This window comes from Heptranchias perlo, chromosome 3, assembly GCF_035084215.1.
Source record: "Heptranchias perlo isolate sHepPer1 chromosome 3, sHepPer1.hap1, whole genome shotgun sequence".
In the NCBI taxonomy this organism is placed as follows: Eukaryota; Metazoa; Chordata; class Chondrichthyes; order Hexanchiformes; family Hexanchidae; genus Heptranchias; species Heptranchias perlo.
In genome coordinates, this window is record NC_090327.1 from 111,797,514 (window position 1) to 111,820,749 (window position 23,236).

Genomic DNA, 23,236 nt, shown 5'->3' on the forward strand with positions numbered 1-23,236 from the left:
TGTGAACTTAAGCAATTGTTAAGACGACATATTTTTCTTGAGACGAGTGGGAATGTAGCAAAAACAGCCTTTTTGGAGAGAAGCAGTTTGTTAGAACGTGTAGATGTTCAAATGTTTTTCTAACAGCCTAAGCCTCTTCAAAGGTACTTGCACTGTGCTCCGCACCAATGTTCATCGCTCAGGATAAACCAATTGTTTTGCTGCTGCCAGTTTTTAGTATGCTTGATCGCTGCAGTGTACCTCACTGGCTTCTTCATTCTCCTATGAAATCTGTGTGCGAAAATCTCAACCGCGTCACCTAGCTTTCAAATGCTCATTTATTTTCAATCAGCGCTTAATACACAGAAGTGTTTGAACGTTCATGTGGGCGGGGAAGTAAATTGGGAAGAAATGGCTTTTGAACTGTAGCGTTCTGTAGAAATACAGTCTATTGAATAATACAAGTGAAAAATCGAGTTTAATCTTGCGCTTTTGAGCTATGATTATCTCTTTCTAGGTCATAGTTGTGGGCATTCTGGCAAGTATAATTGGGGTACTGTTACCCAGAAAAAAAACTAATTTAAGATTCCATTGGTTTTCTTAATGCAGAAATTTAAATCCACTTAAAAATTTCCAGAAAATAAATGTTCATATTTTTTGTTTTAGAACTATGTGCTTTTGAAACTGCTAACTGTATTCACATATTCAAATGTTCTTTCTCACTGGGGTGAAAGTATCATTTCAGTCATGTATTCACAAGCCACAGCAGGCTGAGGTTTGCAAGGGTGTGTTTTCGTAATAAAGACACTACATCACAAGACAGATTGTAAAGTGACAGTGTTGATGGGAGTATATATTATAAAGAGACCCGTTCTTTAATCTATAGTGTGTTTAAATAGGACTTGCAGAGTTTTCTCTGAAGTTGTAAAAAATATTCTCTTTGTTGAGGTTAAAAATGGAAAGTTTTTTTAAAATTTGTGCTGCGTGACTAGTAAGCTGGGAGTAGCAAGTTGATGATTGTGGACAATACCTCTTTTCCTCCTAGCTGTGCAGGAAGGATGTATGGAATGCCTGCTCTGCCCCTGGTCGCACTTTGATGGATATCAAATCTCTCGACACCTGATGCAGTAGCTAATATTTTACTTTTCACACAAAGAATGTAAATAAGAATGTGGCACCAAGTTTCACAGAACAGTCACTTCAGTAAAAGGGTGAATAACAGCAGTTATTATCATTTTGAGTTTCAGTTTTGTGTCTTGCAGGACAAGTAAAACTGTAACTGTATATCCATTAGCACTCTGTGAAATAAGACTACTACTCACAATAGGAATTGTGAAACACCCAATGCTCACTAATGAGATTCTCGGATACATTTTAAACTGAATTTCATTTTGCAGTTCAGGGAGTGACTGGCTTGCGCTGGTCTTCATTTTTCGAATACAGATACTGAAAAGCTAACTAATGTTTACACAACTTGTGAGGGGGACTAGATCATGAGCAAGCCTACCTGTTTGCTGTGTTCACAGAGAAATGGTTAGAATACGACCTCCAAAACACTGGTAAAAATCCCATAATTCCATGTTAACAAAAACAGAATTCGACTGACTTGGTCACACAGACCAGTGGCTCGCACCGCAGAATAAAATGTTTTTGAACTTACTCACGTATACATTAAAAATCTTGCATTTGTATGCACTTCTTAAGCACCTTGGGATGTTTTGCTTTGTTAAAGGTGCTATATAAATGCAAGTTGTTGTTCTTGCTAAACAAAACTTTGCTTCCTGTTATGTTTTTTGTCACAATTTTATGTCCGCTTTATCTATTAGAAATTCCTATGTCCACATTTACAATGAAGCTGCCTATATAAACTTGTCATGCTATAATTACACCCTCCTAGAACCATAGAAAAGATACAGAACAGAAGGGGGCCATTCGGCCCATCGTGTCCGCGCCGGCTCGAAGAACAACCAGGTGCCCATTCTAATCCCACCTTCCAGTACCCGATCCGTAGCCCTGCAGCTTACAGCACTTTAGGTGCAGGCCCAGGTACTTTTTAAAAGAGTTGAGAGTCCCTGCCTCTACCACCAATTCGGGCAGCGAATTCCATACACCCACCACCCTCTGGGTAAAAAAGTTTTTCCTCATGTCCTCTCTGCCAGTGGTGGTGCTATAGCACTTGTACAGAAAAAAAACTAATGACTGAATCAGTCAAACTCTGTTTTAAGTACATGGGATTGAGAGCTTTGTTACTGATGTTCTGGAAATTGCCTTCCATGATTCTGTCCATTTATCCCTGAAAGCTTCAAATCAGTTGTCTTGCTTATGGCTATTACGCTGAATAAAGCACACTATGTAAAATACGTTCAAACCCGTTTAAAAAATCCTTGGTTTTTTTTCTAATTCTCCAGCACATGTTCTCTGTCTCTCTACATTTAGCTCTGTGTCACTATTTTATCTTGTAGAGCGGTATCCTCAGTTTTAATGTACCAATGTGTAACAATATAAATATGACAGACCTCATGAAATTCAGTTAAATTTGCTTTGCCCATTGTGCCTCTTTGAAAGAGCTATCCAATTAGTCTCACTCCTCTGCCCTTTCTCCATAGCCCTGCAAATTTTTCCTTTTCAAGTAAATATCCAATTCCCTTTTGAAAGTTATTACTGAATCTACTTCCATCACCCTTTCAGGCAGTGCATTCCAGATCATAACAACTCGCTGCATAAAAAAATTATCCTTGTCTCCTCCCTGGTTCTTTTGCCAATTATCTTAAATCTGTGTCTTCTGGTTACTGACCCTATTTCCAGTGGGAACAGTTTCTCCTTATTCACTCTATCAAAACACCTCATAATTTTGAACACCTCTATTAATTCTCCCCTTTACCTTTCTGCTCTAAGGAGAATAATCCCAGCTTCTCTAGTCTCTCCACATAACCGGTATCATTCTAGTAAATCTCCTTTGCACCCACTCACGTTTTCATTGATACATGTGATATAAAATACTGACCATGACATCACAGAAACATGGCTGCAGGATGGAGGTGAACCCAAGTGGATAAAGAATATTTTACAAAGGCAGTCTTATTAAGCTAAGCAGAGGAATGGCGATAGCGACATTATTAATAAAGAGATCAAATAACAGCAGAGGTGGAGATGACCCAAGAAATTTGGGATAATAATGTTAAGACGCAACAAAATAGTATTTAGTAACTGCCATCAACCTCCATCTCAAGGGAAGTGGTAGATAGAGAACTCTTTGAGAAAACTGAAGTGAATTGTAGTTGGGGATGGAGGAATGGTCAATATCGGAAGTAAATTGGGAACAAGCGATTGAAGAGAAAAAAAGCAGAAAATAGGGTTGATTCAGGGACTTAAATCTGTAGTTGGGAGGAAAGACTTGCGGAACAGGCGCGCATTAGATACAATTTTAGAGCACGTGCTGCTGGAAAACTGAATCCCACCCAAGAAAGTGTGGGCAATGTAGATGTAAGCGGGTTATTTAACTATATTGCAGAATGATTCATTGGCAAAAATGAATCTCTTTTACAGATCAACGCAAGTCAGCATTATGAAACCTATTACTATGCATCGTGCATAATTTATCACTCATTCATGGATTGTATGTTCTACTATCATTCACAGAAAGAGAATGTTTTATGTGATTGCTGGTTTGCAAAATTGCATCTGTAGCTGTAAATATTTTTTGCATTGGAGTTAAATTCAAGAAAATTGGACTGAGAGGGGGAAGAAGAGTATGTGTCCTCCCAAGAGAGTGACATTCTCAAGCAATATAATCCAATTTGCTTCCCACCGACTGTCAGAGCCGCAGTTGTACGTAATTATGTCTCTTCTTCTGGTTGGTATAATCAATTAATTTCCTCATGTATTCTGTAGAACTGGGAGACATTGCAGTAGTTTTGAAGGCTGCGATGTTAAGTGTAGGGGTATCTCCTATTGACCTTATGAAGAGATTTTTTCTTTGTGAATCTGTCGTCTAAGACCTTTAATATAGTCATGGTGTGGAGATGCCGGTGATGGACTGGGGTGGACAAATGTAAGGAGTCTTACAACACCAGGTTATAGTCCAACAGCTTTATTTGAAATCACAAGCTGTCGGAGGCTTCCTCCTTCGTCAGGTGAGGAGGAAGCCTCCGAAAGCTTGTGATTTCAAATAAAGCTGTTGGACTATAACCTGGTGTTGAAAGACTCCTTACACTTAATATAGTCAGCACTAAAATACTTTTCTGCTAAGGGAGTGAGACTTCTGCTACTCCCACACACTTCCTAGCAAGCAGTTGAGAGAGACTCAGGGGGAAGACTCTCCACTCTCAACTCTTTCTGCCCCTTCCCTTTCAAAATACTATGATGTGGAGATGCCGGTGATGGACTGGGGTTGACAATTGTAAACAATTTTACAACACCAAGTTATAGTCCAACAAATTTATTTTAAATTCCACAAGCTTTCGGAGGCTTCCTCCTTCCTCAGGTGAATGGTGTGGAAATGCAAATGGTGTTAAAAATTCAAAATACTAGCCAGAGGAATGGTGTGTAGTGTGCAAGGGCCCGAAAAGGAGAAACTAAAGTTGGCAATTGACCCGTGTCCCAATAATCCAGTACCATACAGCAGAGATCATCCTGCACTGTTCATACCCTTTTAAAGTAGTTCCAGATAGTTGTGAAAGATGTGATACTATCCAATAGGAAATGAGCTGAAATTGTATAATGCAGGGTAGACCAAACTAATAATGTTTTTCTCCTCTTGCAGCCTTTTCTTCCACTTATAAACCTGCTTTGCTCACCGGATGTGCAAATGTTTCTGTGCAGCGCGTTTGTGCCTGCCTGTACAGAAAAACTTCAGATTGTCCCACCTTGCAGAAAACTTTGTGAGAACGTTTTCCGGGATTGTGAAAAACTCATCGAGACATTTGGGATCACATGGCCTGAGGAGCTGCAGTGTGATCGGTAAGAGGAGTAATACTAGTACCTGACCTAGATCGCATGGTAGACATCTCTGTCGTTGTTGGAGAGAAGAAAAAGTAAACCTTTACAGTACAAGCTGTTTGGCAACTGTTCCATGTTTGGCAGTGAAGTGTGAGCAAAAAAAAAGAAAAATTTACGAGATAAAAAGAAACGCTGGAAATCCGAAACAAACAAATCTGATGGCGGGTCACGGAGGCAATGCTAACCTTTCTTCTGCTTTTAGAAACTGTTCGTGCATTTTCTGTTTCTGTATTTAAATTTACATGTTTGTTTTAATTTAAGTGCACAAACTTGGTCTGCTCAATTTTCAGCTGAGCTTCAAACTCCACATCCCATCCATCGTCAAACTGCGATATCCACCTCTGAAATATTACCTGCCTGCATCTCCAGCTCACTCCCACCGCCGCAGAAGCCATCATCCACACTTTGTCTCCTACAGGCTCGACGTTTTCAGTGCCCTTTGGGCTGGCCTCCTGAACTCCACTCTAACCAAAACTTTGCCACTAATACCCTATTCAATGCTCAGTCCCACTTGCCTATCACCCTCTGTCCTTGCCAACCTCTATTACTGCTTTTCTGCCAGCTAAAAGTAAACCAGGATGGGGATTTTGAAATTAAATTCCTCCACAGCCTCGTAGTACCCTAAATCTGCAACCTCCTGAAGTCCAACTTCTAAGCACACAGCTCCATTTTATCCAGTCCCTCTTCCTTCCAGTGAACTGTCATGCCCTGCGTTCTGGATTTCCCTTCTACATACCGCCACATGTAGTTATGCTACGTCTTTCATCACCTTCAAAAGCCTTTTTAAAAGCTAATTGCTCAAGTACTCCTTCAATCACCTCCCCTAACCCTTTCACAATTCGTCCTTGGCCTTTTTGGTAAGTGCCTTGGGAGGCTTCACTACAATAAAGGTTCCATATATGTTTAATTTGAACAATATTGCGAAGGGATAGAGCTTGCTCTTGTACACAAGTTATAGACTTGAAACAGGTGTGTTTAAAGTACTGTATTAGTGGTGGCCAAGAGTTGCAGTTTGCTCCATCAAGGCATAGTAAGATCTGGCACTTTACAATCTTCTGGACTCAACATTGATTTCAATAACTTCAGATCATAACCCCTGCTCCCCTTTTTTTTGGACAGCAGGTGCTGGTAATGGTTCTGATGTTGCCATTTACAGCTCCTCTAGACCCATCTTCTTGTTTCTTTACTTGTCCTATTATCACCCTCCTTGCCTTGCACCATCATCTCTTTTGTCATTTAATCACTCCTGTCCTCCACCCTATCACAGACCTTCCCTTTTGTTCTTTCCTTCCCCCCCCCCTTTCCCTGGCTCTGTACTTGCTTAAAAACTGCTTAATCTTCAACTTTTTCCACTTTTGACGAAGGGTCACGACCTGCAACGTTAACTCTGTTTCTTCCTCCACAGATGCTGCCTTACTTGCTGAGTATTTCCAGCATTTTCTGTTTTTATTTCAGATTTCCGCATCCGCAGTATTTTGCATTTTATATAGGAAGACCTGGCTTCATCCCGGTCAGTTTCCATTGTCGGCCTTTCTGACAAGGGGAGGCTTCAAGTAAAGGAGAATTAATTGTACAACAAAAGTTAAAATTAGTCAGTTTTTCGATGAGTATAAAGCACTAAAAGTAGAAGTTAGGTAGCAAGTTGGTTTCTCATCTTCTCAGCAGGAATAATGAGTGTGAGGAATGACTACATAAAATAAAAAAACAGAGGAGTATATAAAATTCCCGGTGGCGTGTGATTAAAAATGGGCATTATTTGAGTTTTAACCTGATTTTAAGAGGAGTTTGATGTGAATTTTTATTTCAAGGTTGGAAGATTGTGACGATGGCCAACACTCTTCAGCAGTAGCCCCAACTTCAAGATCAATTACAGAGAAGACATCACAAACGGTAGTGAGGGATTATGGATTTTGGTGTCCGCGGCCCTTGAAGACCCCTACTGGGCACGACACTTCGTTTCTTGGTGTAGGTGATTGTTTGCCGCCATGTCCTAACATGTTCTTCAAAGAAGATGAACTAAACTTTGCCAAATGTTTCATTGGAATTGTTTCCATCTTTTGTCTGTGTGCAACTCTCTTTACGTTCCTGACTTTCCTTATCGATGTTAGAAGATTTCGGTATCCTGAACGGCCAATCATTTTCTATGCGGTATGCTATAGCATAGTATCTCTAATGTACTTTGTGGGTTTTGTCGCTGGTAATAACATAGTCTGCAACGAGGCGGATGAAAAACTGGGCACCGTGGAAACAGTTGTCATAGGAGCGCAGAATAAGGGTTGTACCATCCTTTTCATGTTGTTGTATTTCTTTACCATGGCAGGAACTGTTTGGTGGGTAATCCTGACCATAACCTGGTTCCTGGCAGCAGGACTGAAGTGGAGTTGTGAAGCGATTGAACAGAAAGCAATGTGGTACCATTCTGTTGCCTGGGGAATGCCTGGGATATTCACAATAATGCTGCTTGCCTTGAACAAAGTTGAAGGCGACAATATCAGTGGCGTGTGCTTTGTCGGGCTGTATGACTTGAATGCTTTGCGTTATTTTATCTTGATGCCCTTGTGCCTCTGTGTGGTGGTGGGATTGTCCCTTCTGTTGGCAGGAATTATTTCCTTGAATCACGTACGACAGGTGATCCAACATGATGGAAGAAATCAAGAGAAGCTGAAGAAATTTATGATTCGAATCGGAGTTTTTAGCGGCCTGTACTTGGTACCTTTGGTTGCTCTCCTGGGATGCTATATTTATGAGCAAGCCCTTCGGACAACTTGGGAAACTACATGGGTTTATGATCACTGTCAGGATTATCACATCCCATGCCCCAATCAGGTACATTCAAAGAAAGTGTATATTTCAGAATGTTTTCTGTATTTCAAATTCTCATTGCAATTACTGCTCAGTGATTACAGGTAGCCACTGAGGCTTCCATTTCTGAGGTGTAAGAGTTTTAAGGTGGTAGCTAGATGGGCAGTAATCAATGGCAAAGTCAACAGTCCCTCCTCCTTCAAGCCAGTAGTTTAAATGAATCCATAAACATGTCTACAGACATTTTGTTAAGGATTTGTTGAAATGAACCTACAGAGGGAAGTATTGGGGAATGCAGGCTAGAAACATAGAAAATAGGAGCAGGAGTAGGTCATTCAGCACTTCGTGCCTGTTCCGCCATTCATTATGATCATGGCTCATCCTCTAACTCAATACCATATTCCCGCTCTCTCCCCAGACCCCTTGATGTCTTTTGCGTCTAGAAATCTATCTAGCTCCTTCTTAAATATATTCAGTGACTTGGCCTTCACAGCCTTCTGTAATAGAGAATTCCACAAGTTCACCACCCTCTGAGTGAAGAAATTTCTCCTCATCTCAGTCCTAAATGTCCTACCCCGTATCCTGAGACTGTGACCCCTCGTTCTGGAGCCCCCAGCCAGGGGAAACATCCTCCCTGCATCCAGTCTGTCTAGCCCTGTCAGAATTTTATACGTTTCAATGAGATCCCCTCTCATTCTTCTAAACTCGACTGAATACAGGCCTCGTCGACCCGATCTCTCCTCATATGACAGTCCTGCCATCCCAGGACGAGCTAGCTCGGTCTCAGTATCACAGTGTTGCTGTATTCTATTTGTGGTATGTTGGCAGCTAAAGCATGGATTTTGGATTACTTGATTTACCTTGATCGTTTATGGGTCAAAAATGTTTATTCTGTGAGCAGCTCTCAATGTGTTTTTGTGTGCAAAAGAACAGGTGTCAAAAAATTAGCCCAGCACACTCACAATGAAAGGGCAGGGTACTCTGTACAGCCAGCCTCAGGAGATCAGTGAATTACAGAGCACTTGTGAATTTTTTTTACTCCCATGTACCATGGTATAATATGGAGACCAGACGATTGTGATCCAATTGGCGTTTGGGATCTTTAATTACATCCTGATCATCAAATGCAATCTCATCATGATTTTTGCTAACTCTGTGCATAGTATACTGGATATTGAAATGTTTTCCTTTTAATGTTCCTTCAGCTGTTTAGTAATTGTTGCAGGGGGCAACACAAATTTACATTTTTGCACAATTGTACATTTAAGGGGATATACACAAGGCATACTTTAAAAAAAATGATTTGCATTTGTGATCAAATTTAACAAATGTGTAGCAGGGATATATTCAATGTAGTTTGCTAAATGCAATTTATTTTTAAAGTAAGGTACAATTCGTTAATTGCACGTCTATAGATATTCAGAGGTAAACTGTGCTACACTTAAGTAATTGCTACAAGTAATAGTTCATGAGTTAAACTTCTATTTAATAACATACATTTTGCTTTTGCATTATTTAATGTTTAGAAGATTCTGTTGGCAACCATATTCTGACTTTTTTAATTACACAGAATTCTGCTCTCTTTTATTTCCCCATACTTCTGAGGCTATTGTAGACCTGTGGCTGGAATTTCCAGGAGGGGGAGGGGTGTTCCCTGATCACCTGCCATAACTCTGACAGAAACAACAACAATTTGCATTTATATAACGCCTTTAGCGTAGTAAAAAGTCCCAGGAAACCCTGGAGAAAGGGCATAAACAGCTAGTTACGCCGTTTCTCCGAGGTTTCTGTCGAAGTTACGGCACGCAATCGGAAGAACCACCACAGAAATTCCAGGCGCAGTCTGTACCTGGAGCTTAATTGTGTTAATAATAGTATTGCTTAGAAGATTCTTTCTATTGATGAATTGCAGTCTGTAATCCTGGTTTAAAACTTAGAATCTTAGAATCTTACAGCACAGAAGGAGGCCATTCGGCCTGTCGGCCTGTGCCGGCTCTTTGAAAGAGCTATCCAATTTAGTCCCACACCCCAGCTATTTCCCCATAACGTTGCAAATTAGTCCTCTTCAGGTACATGTCCAATTGCCTTTGAAAGTTCCTATGAAATCTGATTCCACCACCCTTTCAGGTAGCGTATTCCAGATCTTATTCCTCTGTGTGAAATAATTTCTCCTCATTCCCTCTCTAGTTCTTTTGCCAATTATTTTAAATCTATGACCTCTGGTTACCAACCCACTTGCCAGAGGAAACAGTTTCTCCTTATTTGCTCTATTAAACGCCTCATAATTTTGATTACCTCTATTAGGTCTCCCCTGAACCTTCTCTGCTCTAAGGAGAACAATCCCAGCTTCACCAATCTCCACATAACTGAAGCCCCACATCTCTGGTATCATCCTGATAAACCTCCTCTGTATCCTCTCCAAGGCCTTGACATCCTTCCTAAAATGTAGTGCCCAGAATTGTACACAGTACTCCAGCAGAGGTCTAACAAGTGATTTGTAAAGGTTTAGCATGACTTCCTTGTTTTTGTATTCAGTGCCCAAAATACAGAAAGCCAAGTACACAAAGCCAAGTTTTCCATATGCTTTCTTAACCGCCTTTTCAACTTACCCTGCCACCTTCAAAGATTTGTGAATATGTACCCCCTCCCACCCCGGTCCCTCTGCTCTTGCATCCCCCTCAAAATAGGACCATTTAGATTATACTGCCTCTCCATGTTGTTCCTCCCAAAGTGCATCACTTCACACTTATCCGCATTAAATTGCATCTGCCATGTGTCTGCCCATTTCACCAGTCTATCTGTGTCCTCCTGAAGTCTACTACTATCCTCTTTACTATTTACTATGTTGAAAAGTTTTGTATCATCCGCAAACTTTGAATTTGTACTCCCTATACCCAAGTCCAGGTCATTTATATATAACAAGAAAAGCAACAGTCCTAATACTTATCCCTGGGGGACCCCACTGCATACTACTCTCCAATCAGAAAAACATCAGTTCACCACTACTCTCTGCCTCCTATGCCATAGCCAATTACGTATCAAGTTACCAACATCCCTTTATACCGATGTGTTTCTATTTTCCAAATAAGTCTGGTATATGGTACTTTATCAAATGCCTTTTGAAAATCCAGATATACAACATCTACTGCACTACCTTCATCAACCCTCTCTGATACATCATCAAAGAACTCAGTCGGGTTAGTCAGACACGATTTGTCTTTAACAGATCTGTGCTGGCTATCCCTTATTAACCCATGCTTCTCCAAGCGAGAATTAATTTTGTCCTTGACAGTGGTCTTGGATTAAATGAATTGTGCTATTTATCTTGGTAAACTGTTGGTGCTGTGGCACATTGTTTTAATTAGGTTGATGCTGCTTTCTGGTATTTCTCTGGAATATCTTTTTGATGCAGTAATTGGTTGTGTTTGTGTTTGTGTTTTTTTAGGTAAAAACTCTGACCAGGCCTGACTTGTCTCTTTTTATGATGAAATACCTGATGACACTAATTGTCGGTATACCAGCAGTTTTCTGGGTTGGCAGTAGAAAGACCTGTTCTGAATGGGCCAATTTCTTTCACAGTGCCCGCAAGCGAGAGTAAGACCAGCTTTTAATCTCTTCACTAAGAGTGCGTCCGTTGTGTGAGAGAGGGAAGGTGGGGGAGGGCAGAATGGGATTTTAGCTGCTCTGCTGCAATGAGGTGGTGGATATTCAGAGCAGCAATGGAGGGATGGGACATAGGCCTCCACTTGCAAACCTCCACATACGGAGTTCAGCCATGGGATATAGTGAGGAGAAGCCAGGTGCTTCCCCATGTGGAGGAGAATCCCACCAGGCTGCTTTTGTGCACGCATCAGTTTCAGAGCAGCACTAATCTTTTGGCCTTTTGTAATGTTTTAGTTTATGTACAGCAATTGAACACACGGCAATTTGGTAACTGTTAATGGAGTTAAAGCACATCACTGAATTTTTTTTTCTTTAAACACAATCCAGCACCTTTCATGGTCATTTTTTTCTGTTGCTAGCCCACAAATTACCAGATTTATTGAATTCAGTTTCACAACATGACATGGTGGGATTTGGATCGTGACTTCAGGGTTGCTAGTCCAGCGCCATAACCAACATGTCCACCTCGAAAATATTGAAAGATTTTTTTTAAGCAATATCAATGACTGGCAATTATTTTTTTCTGAATATTCTCTTCTTCTCGTCTTCTTAGCCCTATAACTGAAAGTCGGAAGGTGCTGCAGGAGTCCTGTGAATTTTTCCTAAAGCACAATTCTAAAGTTCAGCACAAAAAGAAACACAAGGCAAGTTCCCATAAGCTCAGGGTAATCTCTAAATCCATGGGGACGTCCACTACAGGCATGGCAAATCATGGGACATCAACCTTGCCTGCAACCAATCACGAATCCTTCAGTCAAGGGACATTTTCAGAGGCTAAACCTTTTCTTGAAATATCCGCCCAGGAGATCGATGAGCATGATGCTTTTCTTCCCGATACCCCTTCTGTATTGAACGCCTCCACCGGGGAACAAGCTTCACTCAGTTTATCGGGCCAAGTGGTGTCTGCCGACCTGCCAGAGAAAAGGAGTAAGGGGGGAAGTGCATCCGGCAGAATTAGCACCCAGTCTGAAGGCTTGCAGCGTGTCCCGGATGGACGGTAAGAAACAAATGGTTTGCTGCATAATTTAATGATTACAGCACAGGTATATAAAGTACAGTGGAATTCGCCTTTAACGATCACCATAGTGAACACTCAACTTTATGGATCAAATCTTACTTTCCAAAATTGCTTCCCATTTATGCTAGTGCGATCACACTCTGTTGCAATGATCAATAGGCCCTCGGCTATAAGAATCAATTTTGAAATGATTTGCATTGCTGTTTCACACACAAGCTGTGGGAATGTCTATTAAAGACACTTCAAACTGGATTGATGTGACTCAGTTTCTCTTTGTTGTTTGCTGTTTTTAGTGTTGCACTTTTGTTTTTCTGCAAATAAAAATCATAAAATCAGTTCTAATCCTCTGTCGCATTTGCACAGTGCATGGAAACACAGGAATTTATATGTTATGACCAGTTGGAGGCGGGCCCATATTGATCATTATAAAGTATGTTGACAGTTTGAAGTAGTTTTATTGCATTAAATAAATTTAAATTGGCCAATAATTTGAATTATACAACGGAGCAAAGTGGGAATGTAGTGCTTAAAAAAAAAAAGTTAGATTTGATTGAAGCAACTTGGAATTTAAAGTAGATTGTAGCTGTATTCAACTGTACTTTAATTTCAAAATGGGTACCATCTATTTTGATGGGTAACATGAAATTTGCCTTAAAGCCGCAGTGTTCATTTCACATCTGCGAGAAGTTAACTTTGGTATGGGTGGTAGAACAAGATACGTTAATGGGTTTCAAGAAGGAATTAGACAAGTTCCGGGGTCAACAAATGGGATTCAGGGTTATTAGAAATGCACCGAGCAGATACTGTGGATAGGTGGGCTAGATGGATCGAAGCTCTTCTCCTGCCTGAAACTATTACTTTGTTACTTACTATGTTACTATATTGCTTCAAGAAATCGTCAGGTTTCTGACAGTGTTGCCCACAAACTTTTTGTTGTGGGACAGAATCCTTATAATTTTGTTGAGGACCACAATTCTAATAGTATTCCCTAGTTTTATCTTGCTGGAGAGCAAGATACGGAGAGGGAACAACTTTAAGCCCAAATCCAGCAACATGTCAAGTGTGCTATGAATGGAGTACCAGAAACACAGCAAAGAGCATGTTTCCCAAACCACCACAGGTGAGGAAGAAGAGGGACTACATGTGCCCTTTGGGTGGTATAACGATTGCTGTCAGTCTCTGGCATGTATATATTAAATCTAGAATGTATTAAAAATCTTGTGTCAGCTCACATTTCCTATCTGCAAACATTACTTCCTGCTGTCAAGTTTTTGTCACGCTTTTTTTCAATCTTATCCCGTTATAAATTCCTATATCCACATTTATAATGGAAACTGCCTATGTAAACTTGTCACGCTGTAATTACACCTCCACTGTAGCATCACAGTTTTGTTTCTCCTGGTTCCCCCGTCTGTTCTGCAGAGAACAGTTCCAACCATTCTACTTTTCTCCTTCCCAAATTGCTGTACGTTTTGCTAAATAATATAAAATCTATGTATAATTTTAAAATGGGGACTGAATTTCATCTGCACGACCTTCAATTATCCACCACCCTCTAATCCTGCTTCACCTGAAGACTACACTACATTGATTATTGTTTATTTAATTGATGTCTATCCTTGAATACAGATTAACACCAAGAGGCGACTACGCTGAGGAACGTACACTACAAAGTAGCTGTTTCCTCGTGCCCCACTATCCACGGCCAAGTAGTACCAAGGGTTCCGCTTCTCTCCTTGTACATGCATTGCCGGACTCCAGCAAAGTTGAAGACCCCGAGAACAATGACTGAGGATGTTTGGATTGAGACGTTTGGTGGCTTTACATGTCTTTATAAAGTATTTTGACCACAGCACATGTGTTGTGAAATTAGCATCCATAACACTTACTTTTGTGAGCTCGTTACATTCTTTTTATTTTTAAAACAAAAGTTTAAATGCACTACAGATATGCATCTTAAATAGTTTGAACTTAACGAGTAAATCTAAAGTTTTAATATAATTGGACAGTCACTACAAATGTCAGAACTGCTGTAAAATAGCATGAGTGAGTGGAACCATTTTATACACTTCCAGGAAAAGATTTTTTGATACTGTATTGTCTTATGTGATGGTTCTTCATTTTGTAGTTAATTTTGTGCTTATGGGAGGAGGGAGAAATTGAGTTTAGTCAATAGTTAGCCTTATCTTCGTGTATTGCAAAGTAGACAGTGGCAGAAATGCTCTTATGTGGTATAATTTTCTGTTCAATCGAATGGTAGTTTAAATTGCTAAATTCAAATGTTATTTTATCTTGAGCAGTGGTTAGTGGTTATGTAATTATGATATCTTTGGTGTGCCTTGAAATATTGATAGAGAGGTGTAACACTCCCTAAGCAGCTACTGTTGCAGCCATCATGTAGTCTCCTCAGATAACTCTCTTGCACACGCAACAGTTACAATAGTCGATTCAACAGGATTAAGTGCGTATGCTTTGTACAGAAAGTACAAAATAGAAGATAGAAGACAGGCATTTCTTTTTTAGAAGAATTAACTTTTTCCAGGGCAAATAAGCTGGAGATTTTTATATGTTCAAATTCACTGGAAGAAGGTAGAGAATATTATAAATTGAAAAGATTTCAATATATAAATGATTATTTATAGTTACAAAATTAAATGGCCATTTATCATTCCCCTGGTATTTTTTTTTGTCAGGATGTGCATGCACAAAAACAGGCACGTGCAGACTGTGAGGTGGAAAGCAAAACTGGGCAACTGACCTAGCAGGTCTGGAGCCTTGATCTCTTGCGTGTCAGTGAAGTTACCAGCTTATCCAGCTTGCGAGTGGTTTAAAGTAAAACAAACACTGGGTCAGGGAGTTTGTGGCGGCAGCCAAAGATGATGGTTTTGGTCTTTCCCTTTTATTAACTGCCAGGTAGAAAAGTTTAAAGTTTGTGTTCAGGCTTCCCTGGTGGTACTGTCTTAGCTGGTTTCTGCTAGGGTTGCAGTAGGGGGTACCACAATTGGCCTCAGTACTCCAGATCCAGCAGAGGCAAAGAAACAGCCATGGTTTCGACTCCTGATTGCCATCTGGTGACTTGGTGAGGTATGGAGGGTGTCTGATACCCGTGGAACCGTGTACCAGCAGCAGTTAATGCTTTAAGGACTGGAGAAGTGAGCACAAAAAAAAATTTGCTTGCAAGCAAAGTGCACTCTCAGCATATCACTGCAATAGCCCTGTCAGTCACATCGATTACCTTTCAGATCAGATTTCAGAACTGAGGTGCATTGAAGAAAAAAATCTATAATAAAGGCTGAAAATGTTACATATATACAGTGAGTTAGTATGCATCCTGATAGGGAAAGATGGGTTAATGTTTTGGGTGGAACCCAGCTTCTGAGCTGCACAACAGTTAAATCTGATCTGGAAATTATCTTCCAATATATTACATAATCCTTGATTTGTTCACAGGTCAGTTTTCCAACCCTAAATTAAGAAAAACTCACTACTTCTAGAATTGGGTTGCACGGCAAGCAATCAGTTTACGTTCACAACAAGTAATGCACAATATACTGTTCATACCGTGACCTTTAGGATGTGTAAATAAGTAACTACAGGACAAGTACAAAATTAACAAACCTCAAGCAGGATGTGAGATTAGAGAGAATTACACACCTGCGTGCGCACAGAGTAGTAGTTATGTGGAATAGAGTCCCAGTTAACATGGTCCTGATCTGATTAAAAGTGGAAGTATATCTGGTTGCGATTGGTATGAGGTTTAGGGTGGCAATTATTAAATGTTGGTGGAACATGATGGTTCCTGAACTCTGGGACCATAGAAATGTCATGGAAACAAAAGTTTAAATGCACTACAGATACGCATCTTAAATATTTTGAACTTAACGAGTAAATATAAAGTTTTAATATAATTGGACAGTCACCACAAATGTCAGAACTGCTGTAAAATAGCATGAGTGAGTGGAACCATTTTTTACACTTCTAGGCAAAGTTTTTTTGATAGCGTGTTGCCTTACGTGATGGTCCTTCATTTTGTAGTTAATTTTGTGCTAGTGTTTAGCACAAAAATTGAGGGTTTTTAAAAAATTATTTGGTCTCTAAATCTTCCATTGCTTCATCAAAGCTACTGTTGTGAGGAGCAAATCATTAAAAAGTGACTAAAGAAATTTCAAAATACAAACCCTGAATGTAATGAGTGCAAAGTTTTGCAATTATTTATGGTTGAACACAGCAATATTCACTTCTTCACTTTGCTGTCATGTACCATTACAAACCTTAATGTGCTAAAACTCACAATAAACATGAATCTCCTCGTCTTTCATTGACACAGTGCAGAGAGAGACATGAACCCTTGATAAAGTCTAAAATCGTTAAGGAACTCTAGAGTTGTCAAATATAGAGTTCAATTGACTAAACTCATTGTGCCTCATTACTGAGCCTAAACCTTTGCAAAACATCTCTAAGTTCTTCATTCTCTTCCAGATCCAACACTTTTTAACCCTTTTTAGCACAACTATGGACAGGAGAATATTAAGATTCGATGTGACTCTGAGTCTACATGCAGGTGCTGAATCTGGGCATTATCATTTTTAAGTAATTAAAACTTTGTCATGCTTGTTCCATCGCTTGTTCTATCAGATATTGTTAGAGCTGTAGTGACTGTAACATTGGAGTAGCTATTCATTTCCATCTGAACTATCCATGGTAACTTTGCTGTAGTGAAAAACACATGCTAAAACCTTTTGGTAAACAGCATGAATGCAGTTTTATTTTCCTGATTTGGTGCAATTACGTTTAGCATTTGAATGTATAAGCAAATGAAAATAGCTGAGTTACATGTTGGTTAATTTCTTGAGCTGCTTTGAGATATAACTGCTTTTCAATTTTAAATTCTGATTGAGCTTTATGTATAAAAAAAAATCTTGAATTCAATTGATGGACATGATATGACAGATTAAAAGAAAAATAAACTGCACTGTCAAGTTGGAAAGTAAATATCGAGGGAATCTGGCTTTCAATTCAGTCCAGGCCGATAGAATAAAAGTTTTCTCTCTCTGCTCGCTGTAAGGGTCCTACATGAAATGAGCTTGGGCAGTATTAACCCAGTTCCTTGTGGCTGTGGTCCATAATTTGGCATTAAATGGGCAGTTTCACAAATAGCAGTGCATAGTTTGGACCTATTTTTAAAAACAACTCTGCATTCATGGTTTTGGCCTCAGTGATCTGGTTGTAGCCTCTGGGATGGTTTCATCAATGGAAAGAGCTGGCAGCATCCATGTATATCGCTTGATGCTTTGCCCTCCTCTGGTGGGCAGAACCCCAGTACCAGTAGTGTAAAAGTTTTATTAGCAATCACTTGTATTGTGCCTCCTCAGTAGCTCCGTTGGGCAATGGAAAGTTTTTTTTTAAATGTTGATAAAGTCAAAGGTGGCTTCTAGTGATGTCATGTTCGGGACAGGCTGCTGTCCTGCAGAGTTCTCAAAAAAAAAAAATTGGTGCCATTTTTTAAAATATTAATTTCCCAAATAATCTCTCTTGGCTCTGAATGTTTGTTTTTTTTTCTTGCGGTTAAAAGCGATAATTTTAAAAAAATGTTTTTTTAAAATTTCTTCTCTAATTACCATAAGGACATTTCTGTGCTGTCCTCTTGCCCCACATTCTCCCTCCTCTGCTGCTAAAAATTCACTGCTCTTTCTATCTGATGCCCAGTTAGCTTTATCAATCATGGCTTTATTTGGAATAAAGGTTGTTCCCGCTGAGCTTCCTGCCGTGCAAACCTCCATTTATTCTGCAATGCAGGAATTCAGAGATTACCAAGGAGTGGATTTTTGTTGCTGAATCCTGGGCTTGTTCTGACCACACATTTTGTCCATTTCATTCTGTATTTTCTCAGCTGACTCCTTTGATCCCACCGACACTCGTACTTTGGTATCATCTGCAAATTTATTTAGTTTGCATACAATTTCTGAATCCAAGTTACTAACGTAAATTAGAAACAATAGTGGTCCCAGCACTGAGCCCTAGGCCACCCGACTTGAAACTCCCCCTCCCTCCTCCCACCAAATAACTCTTCTAACAAGCACCTATTGTATCCTACCCTTCAGCCAGTTTCTTATCCATTTCCAGCATTTACCCCAAATCTCTACAGCTTTGAGCTTAACTGGTACCCTTTTGTGTGGAACGTTGTCAGATACATTTTGGAAGTCTAAGTACAATACATCATGGGGTTTCCAACAGTCTACTTTGGTGGTCATTTTCTCAAACAAACCTAGGTGGTTTGTCAGGCGGGATCTTCCCCTTCTGAAGTAATGTTGACTACTGTTAACCATGTTATTGTTGTACAGATAATCCTCAAGTTTAATCCTCATCAATTCCATTATTTTACACAGAATTGAAGTGAGACTAATGGATCTATAGTTGCACGTGTCTGTTTTGTTACATTTTTTTTTAAAAAACTACAGACACTAGAATCGTAGAAAATTTACGGCACAGAAGGAGGCCATTCAGCCCATCGTGTCCGTGCCGGCCGAAAATGAGACACCCAGCCTAATCCCACTTTCCAGCACTTGGTCCGTAGCCTTGTAGGTTACAGCACTTCAGGTGCATATCCAAGTACATTTTAAATGAGTTGAGGATTTCTGCCTCTACCATCCATTCAGGCAGTGAGTTCCAGGCTTCATACCACCTCTGGGTGAAAAAATCTTTCCTCAGCTCCCCTATAATCCTTCTACCAATTACTTTAAATCTATGCCCCCGGGTTATTGACCTCACTGCTAAGGGAAATAGGTCCTTCCTATCCACTCTATCTAGGCCCCTCGTAATTTTATATACCTCAATTAAATCTCCCCTCAGCCTCCTCTGTTCCAAAGAAAACAACCCCAGCCTATCCAATCTTTCCTCATAGCTAAAATTCTCCAGTCCTGGCAACATCCTCTTAAATCTCCTCTGTATCCACTCTAATGCAATTACATCCTTCCTGTAATGTGGTGACCAGAACTACACTAGCTTACTGATACCTCTCCAGTGTCTAGTGACTCCTTAGAATGATTTTGAGTGCCTGTTATGTTTTGTTTCAATCATGTGCATTTTTCTAAGTCTCTTTTGGCCCCTCTGATCACCCGTTTAACGTGATCCTGTATATTCTTGTGTTCCTCCTTGTGAACCCTTTCCCCCATTCTCCCTGTAAAATTTGTAGAGGTATTTTTTTCTCTTTGGCATTTAATTTTTGTTAATCAATTCAGGATTATGCTTGTTTAGCCTGAGCTTGCTGATTTTTGGTGTATGTTTGTACTGCATACTCAGCATTATTACTTTGAAGATGTTCCATTTGGCCTTTGCTAAAGTTTTGTTGAACATCCTCCTGCAATCCATTTATTTTAGTTGTACCCTCATTTCTTTGAATTTAGCCATTTTAACGTTATGTATCTGGCTGCTGGTCTTGGGTATATCTGGATCCCAGATTATGTTAAACTGTTTCTGTGGTCACTGTCCCCAGAACGCTTCCATTTATTGTATGTTGTCTGGACCATTAACGAATACTAGTTTAAGATGAACATTGCTTCTTGAGTCATGATTTAGCCACGCATTACATTTATCAACTCTGACTCTAAAGCACTTGGGTTTCCCAAGTTTTTATATTGATTGAGGTCTCCCATTAAAATAAATTTCATGTTCTCATAAACCCTTTTTATTTCCTCATGGAGCAAATTATCCTCCTTTTATGCTGATCTACAGGTCTGCAATATTCTGCTAGTGTTAGCTTGGATTTTTTTTACATTAGAAATGTCTAATCAGGGTAGTTAATTTTGTAGCTTTCCCCATCCCACAGGTTCAACTTCGTTCACCTTTATACCCTTACATGATATATTTATTACCATCCTCTGGATTTAGCCATATTTCTGATATTCCCACTATATCAGAGTTCCCTACTGCCACGTTAACCTCCAACTCAGGCATCTTATTTCTAGTATTTTTTGCATTCATATAATATACATTTGATTGCAGATTTGACTCCTTTCATGCCCACCGGTGTCTTTCTTTTTCTAGTCTTTTGTACGTGTGTGTCTGTCTGGATTTAAGTGTCCAAACCCACCAAACAATACTTGGCACAGAACAATCTTGAGATGAACAATTCTTTTCGCTTACAACAACTTAAGTTTATATAGCGCCTTTAACATAGTAAAACGTCCCAAGGTGCTTCTCAGGAGTGTTATCAAACAAAATGTGACACCAAGCCACATTAGGAGATATTAGGACAGGTGAGCAAAAGCTTGGTCAAAGAGGTAGGTTTTAAGGAGCGCCTTAAAGGAGGTGGAGAGGTTTAGGGAGGGAATTCCAGAATTTAGGGCCTAGGCAGCTGAAGGCATGGCTGCCAATGATGGAGCGAAGAAAATCGGGGATGTGCAAGAGGCCAGAATTAGAGGAGCGCAGAGATCTCCAGAGGGTTCTGAGGCTGGAGGAGATTTACAAAGATAGGGTGGGGTGAGGCCATGGAGAGATTTGAAAACCAGGATGAGAATTTTAAAATTGAGGCATTGCCGGACCGGGAGCCAATGTAGGTCAGCGAGCACAGGGGTGATGGGTGAACGGGACTTTGTGCAAGTTAGGATAAGGGGCAGCAGAGTTTTGGATGAGCTCAAGTTTATGGAGGGTGGAAGATGGGAGGCTGGCCAGGAGAACATTGGAATAGTCAAGTCTAGAGGTAACAAAGGCATGGATCAGGGTTTCAGCAGCAGATGTGCTGAGACAGGGACAGAGATTGGTGATGTTACGGAGGTGGAAGTAGGCAGTCCTGGTGATGGATAAGATATCGGATTGGAAGCTCAGCTCAGGGTCAAATAGGACACCAAGGTTGCAAGTGGCCTGGTTCAGCCTCAGAAAGTGGCTAGGGAGAGGGATTGAGTTGGTGGCTAGGGAACGGCGTTTGTGGTGAGGGCTGAAGACAATGGCTTCGGTCTTCCTAATATTTAATTGGAGGAAATTTCTGCTCATCCAATACTGGACATCGGACAAGCAGTGTAATAAATCAGAGACGGTGGAGGGGTTGAGAGAGGTCGTGGTGAGGTAGAGCTTGGTGTCATCAGCAGACGTGTGGAACCTGACGTGTTTTCGCATGATGTCGCCGAGGGGTAGCATCTAGATGAGAAATAGGAGGGGGGCCAAGGATAGATCCTGGGGGACTCCAGAGGTAACAGTGTGAGAGCGGGAAGAGAAACTATTGCAGGTGATACTCTGGTACGGCTGGATAGATAGGAATGGAACAAGGCAAGGGCAGTCCCACCCAGCTGGACAATGGAGGAGAGGCGTTGCAGGAGGATGATGTGGTCAACCATGTCAAAGGCTGCAGACAGTTCGAGAAGGATGAGGAGGGATAGTTTATCATGGTCACAGTCGCATAGGATCTTATTTGTGACTGGTAAAGTCCATTTCATTGCTGTGGCAAGAGCGAAAACCTGATTGAAGGGGTTCAAACGTGGATTTGCGGGAAAGATGGGCATGGATTTGGGAGACGACACATTCAAGAGGAAAGGGAGGTTGGAGATGGAGCGGTAGTTTGCAAGGACAGAGGGGTCAAGGGTGGGTTTTTTGAGGAGTGTGTGATGACGGCAGATTTGAAGGAGAGGGGTACAGTACCTGAGGAGAGGGAACCGTTAACAATATCAGCTAACATCAGGAAGGGATGTTGGGTCATCAGCAGTTTGGTGGGAAATAGGTCGAGGGAGCAGGAGGTGGGTCTTTTTGACAAGATGACCTCGGAGAGGGCATATGGGGAGATAGGAGAGAAACTAGAGAAAGATGCAAGTTCAGGGCTAGGGCAGGGGGGAACCTTGGGGGAAGTTTGGCTTGGTGGGCTAGGGGGAAGGGAGGGAAGCGGCAGAGGCAGCTGAACAGATGGTCTCAATCTTAGTGACAAAAAAGTCCTCACTCCTCGCACTTATTGGAGGTGAGAGGTTTAAGAAGACTGTTTGTAGTGGAGAAGAGAAGCCAGGGGTTATTGTTGCATTCAAGGATGATTCTGTAATATTGAACAGTTTTGGCAGAGGAGAGCAGGATCCATTGGTGCTTTATGTGGTCCAGCCAGATCTGGCGATTAATGGCTAAACCACTTGTCTGCCATAAATGTTCAAGTATGCATCCCCTGGACCCCTCCCCCCTCCTCCAATGATCTCTACCTTTTTTTCCAGACTCTGTTTAGATGTGTTGATTTGGTGGCTTCATGTTTTCTCAGCCATTGGATGTGGAATAATTTGCTCTTGCCTTTGCAGGGTGCTTGGCTTGGTCAGTTTTATATTTTTTTCCTCCTGAAAGGCATTGGTTGCTTACCTTGAGTGCGGTTCCATGGTGCTTTCTGCATTCAGTAACCTGTCCCTATGATGATTCTTTATATGTGAGCCTGGACAGTCGGTGTTGGCAGACTGTGGGAGGAACCCAATCCTGGCCTCAACAGATGTCCGTTTGTGTACACTTCCAACTCGCTGACTGATTTTCCCCTCCCTGAACCAGGAGCACAGAGTTCAATGGCAGCACCCTCACCGCAGGCTAGTTGAGATTTGGACCTACCTGGTCTGTATAGCTCATCTACTCATGATCCAAACCAGCTTAACCATCAAGAGAAGCTGGTGTGTTCTCTCCACGTGTGCTATTACTGCTTGCTGTGGGAGCACCAGTTGTTTCTGGAGATTGGTATGCTGGCTTGCTTAGACTTGGCTTCATGCTTTTTCAGCAGAACTTTTAATTATTTGTGTTTTTTCCTTATATAGTTTAACATGCAGGGTATTT

At 40.8% G+C, this 23,236-nt stretch overlaps 1 protein-coding gene across 2 annotated transcripts in view; it reads left to right on the forward strand.

The window, feature by feature from the left end:
- The window catches only part of LOC137319087 (frizzled-6-like), a 52,219-nt gene extending 29,954 nt beyond the window's left edge, over positions 1-22,265 (forward strand). The window contains exons 3-7 of one of the 2 annotated variants that reach the window (XM_067981462.1): positions 4,742-4,938; positions 6,786-7,803; positions 11,225-11,373; positions 11,996-12,439; positions 14,090-22,265. In XM_067981462.1, coding sequence (XP_067837563.1) covers positions 4,742-4,938; positions 6,786-7,803; positions 11,225-11,373; positions 11,996-12,439; positions 14,090-14,252 — 1,971 coding nt within the window. In that variant the 3' untranslated portion in view covers positions 14,253-22,265. Of the gene's footprint in view, positions 1-4,741; positions 4,939-6,785; positions 7,804-11,224; positions 11,374-11,995; positions 12,440-14,089 lie in introns of those variants that run through there. The other variant, XM_067981464.1, reaches the window with a different exon arrangement.
- Positions 22,266-23,236: the final 971 nt, after the last annotated feature.